Here is a 9730-nt window from a genome sequence, read left to right as displayed (position 1 = left end):
GATTATTAGTTAGGGCCTTTGTTGCAAATGATTGTTTAGAATGATTAGTGACGTTTAGATTTAAATCAAACAGGTAATGGCTGTTCTATTCATTCTATTCTATTCTATTATCTGGTTAAGCCTTTAGAAACTATTGTCCGAACTATCTTAGTCGGCACCGCTAAATTTTACTATCGTAGAACTAGAGCATGCAAATTTCAGGAAGGTAGATCTGATAAAGGAAATTTAGAAAAAGGGATTTCCGATTTCACAAATCATCCCGAGAGTGCCATCTAGGTCGAAACGGCCGAAACACTTATCTCAATTTCTTAATCAGAGTTAAATTTGGTTTACGCATAATTGCAATTAACGAAACAGGGCCGAAGACCACGTTTGTTGTTGATTTGGTCAGGTATAAAATAATTAAATAATTTTCAACAAATTAACCAAAACATTTAACAGCAAACGGGTCAACTTCATCGTAGAACTTTCATTCTTTTTTTATATCGGTGATGCCTAGTTGAATACAACATAAAGGTGCCTTGCGATGGCTTCAATTACCGATATGAACGTAATAATTAAATAATGGGTGATTAATTTGCATATGTGCTAAGAGAGTGGGGGATGAGCGCGAACCGAAACCACCCTCAAGCGTCCAATCGGGAAACACAAGTCAAAATTAAAATGCACGAGCAAATCCGGCTGAGCCGTTTCTTAAAAACCGAAAATTAGGGAAGAAGAGTCAGTCATTAGACGATCATTGATTGCTTCAGTCGTACTTTCGGGTGACGAACTGTTTTATCGAAGTAATTCCGTGCTAGTGAATTTTCTTGTGCCGTGCACTTAAATTTAAATTGTTTCATTTAGATTTCTGTGTGTTTGTGCTGTATTAATCGTTTTCTAGTTTTTGTAATTTTTTTTCTTTGTGCATAACAAACTTTAAACGCGTTAACCTCACCGAGTGGGAAAGAGTGCAGTGGGTGTTCCCATCCCTTAGTCGGAGTTTCCGGGTGCCCCAGCGCCAAGGTAAGATTTTGATTACAAATTGCGCGGGCTTGAGGTGTGGGTTCGCGGTTAGAAAATAACTAAACTACTACATCGGTCGAGAGAAGTCGGGGAACCACGCTAAAATTCGAATATATACAGGACCGTGGATTTGACGAAATCCCCAACGTAATTAACGATTTAACGAATTTTACACTAAACAAAAAATATCGAAAAACCGAAAATTTGAAAAATCATAAATCCACCAGCAAATGAATTTCGTTATCGTTCTTGTACGGGTTTTAGCTAACGCAAACGTTGTTTGGAATAGGGGTCCGGGGGGGGACCTGAAAGTGCAGTTCTGAGATGAAAAAAAAACTTATTTATTTGGGGGCCCGTGTCGTGAATCGTACGGGTCCTTGCTCTTACGAGAGCCACCTTTACTTTAAAATCGTGGGAGGAAACAAGAACATTCAAGCAAAGAAACGGATCCCTCAATTAACTGTAATCCACTGGTCATTTGTTCGCAAATTCAGTTTGCATATTCCGAGCTTCGTTTGTCGTACATTCGGTGTATTTTGCTACGAGTCGAATTCTAGACTTTGTTCGCGTGTGGCGTTCCTGCCAATCTTAGACCGGACTTGGACCGTCTAGCTAGAGCGTAATCTAAAAACCCGCGATGTAAACCAATTGTTAACTAAACACTTATTGCCTAAAAATCCGCGGCGCCCATGTCTAAGGGTGGGATTTTGGTTCTACTACGATACGAAGACGATACGATGTTTCTATGGCAACACCAAAAATATCGTAATCGGTATTTTGGTTCTCGATTTTATCGTGGCTCAACGATACGAGCCACGATGTGAGCTACGAGTTTTTATCGTGTGCATTGCAGATGTCGAATTTCGCGGGCGCGCGAAATGTTTGGGGTTTTTAACCCCCATCTTGACAGAGCGCGGTCTTTTTAGCGTCGTTTGTGCATTGTGGGAGTTTCATCAACCAGTTTTGCCGCCACTTCGCCCACACAAAGACCCATCAAGGTAATTGTAATTAAAAACAAATATAGGTAAAAATCGTATAAAATTACAACATATCAACAATTCTACAATGTTTGTAATGTTAATTTAGATGGAAAAAGGTAAAGGAAAACAACGTGCCGGAAAGCCACTGCCTCAGCAAAAGAGCCTGATGGTAGATTTCATGCTTAAACATCTAGCTTTCGCTCGCCATCAGGACTCTGACCCCGTCAGAGTGTTCAACCTTTGGGAAGAACTCACCCAAAGCCTGAATGCGTCTGGCGGGGTCCGGAAGGACAAAAAGCAGTGGCAACGGGTTAGTATGGTCACCTCTTAAATCCATAATAATTTTGTATGAATTTTAGTGCTGGGGGGACTGGAAATCTTCAACAAAAGCAAAAGCCATGGCGTTAAGGAAAAAGCAGGGGCAAACAGGAGGTGCTGGCCCCAGTGAAGATCCAGATTTAGTCTTGCTAAATCAACTTGATCTGAAGATTTTGCAAATCCTGGGGCCAGACTATGCTGGCGATGAGACGGTAGAGCTTGGTTCTCAGGTAAGTCTTCACATGAAAGTTCCATTCTTGCAAACTCTACAAATGGACCAATTAACTATTATTCTATTTCAGTTTAAATAACATTTTAGGTTACTTAAATAGATTCATGTAATAATTAAGATGAGTTTAATTTTTGTTCACATTTACCTATGTATTATAGAACATCCTTGTTGAACCTGCCTCTGAACACTGTGCCCCCGCCCTTCCAAGTTGTGCCATCGAACATCCTACTGTAATAATTGTTTTATAGGAAATATTCCTTCCATCAATAACATTCGTGTCTTGTAGATTCCTCCAGAGCCGCTTCCAAACCCTCTCCCTCAATTACCTTCCACTAGTAGGGCAAGTCCTGAGGCCAGGAGAGCCCCCAAACGAAGACGGTCCCAAAAGTCCGAAGACACCGTGGGTGAAAAGCTGCTAAAAGCAGAAGATGAGGCGAACCGTCTTCGCAGCCTCCTGGTCAAAATAGGGGAGCGCCAAGCCGAAGCACTTGAAAGATTAGCGAATACTAGTAAAAAGTTTTTAGATATATTTACAAAATTTGTTGAAAAATAAAAACTTACCAACAATTTCGTTTTCTTTCAACAAGCAACCTCACACGTGATGGATGGAATAATGATTTTTTATTGCGCTTGTGCAAGTTGCGAGAAATTGTATTAGTCTGAAGAAAGCAACCAACAATTCTTTTTTTGTACTGTATTTTTTAATGTTTTAATGTCATTTAAACTTAAATTCTGTTCAAAGAAATGCTTGCTTTTATAAGCAAAAAAAAGCAATTGAAAGTGATCTGATAAACCTTGATCTATTCAACATAATTCTATGTTCATCTGCAACACAAAAGACACACGAATGTTACGTGACGTCTGTGCTCTTTTTAAAAATCTGCATTTGCGCACAAAGTAAACGACATAATGAAAAATGGTAGAAATTGGTTGTGTGCATATGGTGATTGACGAAGGGGAAATCAGTAGTAGTGTTGCAGAAGTGAAATACAGTAGAGAAAATACGAACAGGTAAATAAGGAAGCGATATTAATTAAAATAATTGTTTATTATTCTGGCACGGGTTTGAAGTGCCAAATCGAGGTTCTCCACGCCGTCGTCGTTCAATTCTTCTTCATTTTCATCAGGATCTATCAATTGTTGAATTTGATCTTCATGTGGCAAGGGCAAATTGTGGCGGATCATAACATTATGCAATATGGCACAGGCATTGATAATCGTCCCAGCCTTTTCTGGGGAATACATCAGAATCCGTTCCCGTTGCAGACAACGAAGACGAGCCTTCAGGATTCCAATGCACCGCTCCACGGTGCATCTGGCTCTGCGATGCGCTACGTTGAACCTGCTCTCCGGAGAATTATCCGCTGGATTCCTTACCGGAGTTATTAAATACGGCATGAGCGGATATCCAGAATCACCTGTGAAAAATGGTTACAAGTGATATTTTTGGTAATGTCTACTTATTTTATACCCAGAAGCCAAGAAGTCGTGTCTCCTTCTTGAAATCGCTCTCTCAGGATTTCGCCGACATTGCTTGCGCGCCACACGAAAGCATCGTGACTGGCTCCACCAAATGCAGCATTGAGGGACAAAATGCGATAATCGCTATCACAAATCTATAGGATAATGTAAGTTACAAAAGAAGATATGTAATCTCATAATGGGTCTTACTATTTGTATATTCTTCGAAAAGAACCCTTTTCTGTTATAAAACTGATGGGCCCTTTCAGTTCCAGGGTTGTGAACTGCAATATGTGTTCCATCTACAAACCCAACCACCCCAGGAATGCGGAACAACTGCATGTGTCTACAAAATAAAAGTCAAAATTAAAAAAAAAAACGTAATGAGAACTCCTTAACAACTGTACCGATGTTTTAAGTCAAGATACTCCTCAGGCTCGGGAAAACTAACATAATGTCCAAGGTGTCTCACAATGCAGGTTGACACCTCGCTAATTGCCTCTGACATTTTTGCCTGTGAGAGATTAACAAAAACATCTTGTCCTACACATCTCTGGTAACTCCCACAGGCAAAAAATCGGATAACTGCTAGGATTCGCAGCTTTGGGCTCACACCGTGACGTCGACTGGGTGCGGGCATATGAGGCTCAAGAACATTTATAATGTGTGCCATCACGTCCTTATTCAGGCGAAACATCTCAACAAAACTACAAAAAGTATTTATGAATTCATAAATTCAACTTTGTAAAATATTTTTAGGATTAATAATTACCGGATATCAGGCAACAAAAACGGATCATTTTCTTCTCTTTGCCATCTTTTTATTTCTCTCAGGTATTGACCATCACCTGCTTGTAAATATGGGAAAAAACGAGCCATTTTTCAACACTACAAATTTTCCAACGGTATTTTTTTAAATTCTTCTGTCAATCGTACGTCAAACATTAGAATTAAGTTAGCCACTTTCGGAGAAAAATAGGTGGCAACAGCGCATAATTTATCGTGGCTGGATGTAGTGTCATTCGTCACATCGTATCTGTTACGGCAGAGAAACAAAATACCGAATACGATAACGAACTACGAAATTATATCGTGCCACGATATATTTCGTAGGTAGAAACAAAATCCCACCCTAAGTACGGTGTAAGTTCGAAGTGTCAAAATTTGTCTGGAAATCGAAGCGCATCAAGAGACCTGAAGTTAGGGGTAGTTGAAAAAGGTATTATCTTTGGAAAATCTCGTCAAGATGCCCAGAACTCGGTTGAGTTAGCGGAAATCTCTTCTAGATTTCCGAAGAGGAAATCCGCCAATGGACTTACTTGCGCCACCCCGCGTCGTGCAGGAGTTAACTTAGACGCGTTGCTTGAGTTAGGCGGCATAACCCCCTCTGCTTTGGCCCATACTATTATCATTTGTATTGTTTATGTTGCATGTTATTGTCTTCCGGATTTAGAGTTCGGACTTAAGATTTAGCCCTGTAAATTTAATTGATGTGTGTCAATAAACGCCTTGATATGTATTGCTGCTTTTAAATGGGTGAACCCCCTCCTTTGGTGTGTGGTGCTACTTTGCGGGAACGCTGAGGATCCTGAATTTCGACCCCGAGCATCCTTCGATGTCGGGAATAAAAGGAAAAGGGGTAATTTGATACCCCTAATCAAAATACACAACGTAGGGTAAGTGAAGGTTTGATTTACCTTCGGTGACGATCTCGCGAGCGCATCCGCCAACACGGCGGGGACTAAACGTACCCCTTTAGGGAACAACAACGGGAGAAAGGGGTTGTCTCACTACAGTACCTTGCCGTTTTTACATTCCGAACTTATGGATCTTGCAAATTCGGATTCTCTCGAAAATACCGAACTATCATATCTGTATCAACTACTGGCAAATTATTGCTGGTAGCTTTTTCGTAGCCACTGTCCATTTTCACTATTCTGTTATTGGAGCACTAAAGTAAGAAATACAAAAACTATAACAATTCACGTGCTGCACATACACTTTAAGCATTTATAACCTCAATTCTAACTCTACTTTATCGTTTTCACCAATGACCTTGGCATTGCCTGTAGCAAATAGGCGTCGACTTAAGAGTTGTTACGTCACTAAGGCGCGTGTTTAAAGCTATTATTTTTTTAAACATTCTTTTGTTATAAATAAATTGCTCAAAAAAAAGAACATTAATTTTTCATGTTTTAGACTAGATAGATTCATTTTTTGAATTAAAAAAAACGGTCCGGTAGCTTATTAATGCATTTAAAACTGCGACCCAGAGCATTTTCTAGAAAAAAATGGGTTCCAAATCGGATTAAATTGTAATCGAACCACGAGCTTTATTATAGTTGATGAAAATTAATATTTTTTTTTATTAAATAAACACCATTGCCAGTGTTTATAAAATTACAATCTGATCATAGATGTGATCAATAAGCAATTTTGGTCTAACTTATACTACTACATATGATACGCTAAGACTAAAGTGCCATTCAATAATGATCATTAGGTTCTAGTATCTAGTTGCCCACTAATTTTCGTGACCACTACCGCACTTTGCTCTGCTTTTAACGACACTTATTCACGAACACTAACTTTCGTGAACACTACCGCACTTTACTCTGCTTTTGACGTCACTTACTCGCGCACTTACACTAACTCGAACGGTTTCCTCCTTTTGAGTCGTCTTGTCAAATCTGTAGTATCGAGGAGCTGGATAGCCTCGACGTTTATATGGTCGTGTAGCCGTTGTTCGTGGCTTCTAGCGTACTTGGTAATGGTCTGGTTAACGGTATCCATCTCTAGATCCCTATGAAGGTCATCGTTTCTTAAGAACCAAGGGGCATCAACTATGTTTCTGGGCACTTTATTTTAGTATCGTTGTATTATTTGCACATTACTTTTGCTAGCACAGCCCCTTAATTGGATGCCATAAGTCCATATTGGTTTAAGAGTCTGTTTGTACAGTAATAGCTTATTGTATGCGGATAACGTTGAGTTCCTTCCAAGAAGCCAATACATTTTTCTGTATTTAATTTCAAGCTCTTCTCGTTTCTTTTTGATGTGAGTTTTCCAGCGCAACTTTGCATCTAGGGTAATACCTAGATATTTTGCCTCATTGGCATATGGTATCTGTGTATCATTAATTCTAAGAGGTATATAATTTATTTTTTTATTAGTGTAGTTGACATGAACTGATTTACTGTCGTTCAGTTTTATTCTCCACTTTACAGTCCAGTCATATATTTTGTTTATCGAGTCTTGCAATTTTCTAGCTACTTCTTCGCTTTCGCTGTCCACTGCTAATATGGCAGTATCATCCGCAAAAGTAGCAATTGTTTGATGTTTAATTTCTGATATGTCACTCGTATATAGAAGATACAGGACAGGCCCCAGTACACTTCCTTGTGGAACACCTGCCTTGATTTCTTTTAGCTCTGTGTAGACGTTTTCATGTTTTATTCTAAAATATCTATCCGAGATGTAAGACTCGAGAATCTGAGAAAATTCTTTAGGTAGGAGCAATTTAAGTTTGTGTTTTAAACCCTCATGCCATACTTTGTCAAAGGCCTGTGCTACGTCTAAAAAGACTGCAGAACAAATTTTCTTTTCTTCTAGAGATGTTTCGATGATACTTGTTATCCTATGGACTTGATCGATTGTCGAATGTTTTTGTCGGAATCCAAACTGGTGGGTAGGAATTATATTCTTTTTTGTATAACTGTTCTTAGTCTTTTCAGTAGAATTTTTTCATACAATTTTGATACACCGGCAATAATGAAATTGGTCGGTAGGAGGTGACCTCATGCGGTGATTTTCCTGGTTTTGCTACCATTAAAACCTCTGCAACCTTCCATATTTTGGGTACTGTAACAGTCAAATTTAGGAGGAAGATCAGAAGGGAAATTTTTAGGCAACCAATATAACACGTATCCAACGGCGCGAAGGTGGAGAGTTTTTGTGATCATCGTACAATACTTTTTCTGGAGTATCGTGAGTGGGAGGTTTCACCTTGGTCTTCTTTCATTTCCGTTTTGGTGGTCGTACTGGAAGGAACGTATCCGGGGAAACGCTGTAGAAAAGCCTTAAAAGTAGTAATTGTGTGTAGTGAAAACCTTTTGTGGCAAACGACGACGTCGGATTTAACAGCAGAATACCTTAGTTTGGGCCAGGGAAGTGCCCTCGACTGCGGTCGGATTTTGAGCGTTCCGGAACCACCCCAAGACAGTCAATCTTTGAGGCCGTCCACCATCCAAAGGTAAAAATCATCCCCATTGTAAGCACTCCGTGATCGTCCACCTAAAACTCTTAGAGTCGTTTTTTTGTGGACCCAGAAGTAAGTTCTGTAATTACAGGCCTCTCTCCCTCACCCTTGTATCTCATATCTCTCTCGTCTCCGTGCTATCTGGGCAACGTCGTTGAATATTATTCCATCTCGGTTCCACCTATTCCAGGAGTGGTCCGAGGGTGCAGAAGGGCGAGGAGTCGAACCAGCCGGACGCATCCGCCAGAAGACGTCCCAGCGAGATTTGAGATAAGGCCAATTTTGAACACCATACTTGATTTCGTCCTTCAGACGCGTTAGTTTTAATCTTTCTTTCTTTTTGTGTGTTATGTCCTTCAGACGTTAAGTTTAATTTTTCCTTTGTCCTTCAGACAGTAAAATCTTACAGGTATTCAAATTTGGGGTAGTTAAGATCGATTGATTGCCGTGTCGGTTTGTCACTTGTTTGTCGCGGGCGCGAGCGGAGGCCGAAATTTGCAGCTGCGATTTTCGCGAAGTGCGCCTAGACGGTGGGTGATTGCGCCGAGCAGTCAAAGCGCTAACCGGTCAAACTGCGTGGATTTGAATATTTTGTATTTTTGTTGATAATTTATTGTTTTTATAGTATTTTGTTTAGATTGTAACGATTCACTTTTGTTCTTTTGTCACTTCAACCTTGTTAGTCATTATATAGACTTTTGTTAAAACTCTGTTTACTGTTGTTCCTCCTCTCAACCCCCTATACACTAATAAGGTAAGTTTTTGGGTTTTTAACAAGCCTAGTGGCGCTGAGTTTTGGTACCGAAAACCCGTGGCGCCCTTCTGGTATTTTTTTTGGTTCTTGAACCCCCGCCTCCCGTCAGGGTTGGCCAAGCCGGTACCCAAAACGCGCGCTAGGCCCGAGATTGCGTCACAGTACATACTTAATTCTGAATGATGCATTAAAAAGCTGTGTGATTTGAAGAATAGCCTATTTTGGTAATTGCTTTAGAATTTCTCCTGTTATTAGGTCAAATCCTGGAGCTTTTTTTGAACTGATGTTTTCATTAATTTCCTTTGCTATTTCTTTTGGGGAAGATGGTTTGATCTCTAGTTCTTCTTCTGGATCTAAATGTTCTGTCAGCTCTTCTCCTTCTTGAGGTTTAAAGGTATTTTCTAAGTGTTCGACAAATCTTTGGGCTTTTTGATTGTTGTTTTGAGCCCAGCTTCCATCCAAATTTCTTATAGGTGGTATCTGCATACTCGGCTTTTTTATTTGTCTGATTGCTTTCCATAGCGAGTACTCTGTGGTACTACTATTAGTTAGTTTACTAAGGTGATGTGTTACCTCCTCATTTTTAGTCTTTTGTATTATTCTCTTTAATTTCTGGGCAGCATTGTTTAGTATTGTTTTATCTGTTGGTGATCTGGTTTGGTGCCATTTTTTTCAAAGTCTTCTTTTCTCAGAGATTAGGTTTTTTATTTCTTTGGGGTAGT

The 9730-nt window shown here is 39.8% G+C and overlaps 1 protein-coding gene across 1 annotated transcript; it reads right to left on the bottom strand.

The window, feature by feature from the left end:
• Positions 1 to 2847: 2847 nt before the first annotated feature.
• On the bottom strand, positions 2848 to 3346 carry LOC148166067 (uncharacterized). Its single transcript, XM_088049474.1, has 3 exons — positions 3308 to 3346; positions 3097 to 3227; positions 2848 to 3022 (listed from the first exon to the last, which is right to left on the bottom strand). Exons 1-3 carry the CDS (start codon positions 3344 to 3346, stop codon positions 2854 to 2856), a joined length of 339 nt encoding a protein of 112 aa, XP_087905600.1. The 3' UTR covers positions 2848 to 2853.
• Positions 3347 to 9730: the final 6384 nt, after the last annotated feature.

The sequence above is a fragment of the Gnatocerus cornutus genome, unplaced genomic scaffold (assembly GCF_029298725.1).
Source record: "Gnatocerus cornutus isolate USDA-ARS CGAHR unplaced genomic scaffold, icGnaCorn1.1 ctg00000033.1, whole genome shotgun sequence".
NCBI classification, from domain to species: Eukaryota; Metazoa; Arthropoda; class Insecta; order Coleoptera; family Tenebrionidae; genus Gnatocerus; species Gnatocerus cornutus.
This window is presented reverse-complemented; position numbering and strand designations above follow the sequence as displayed.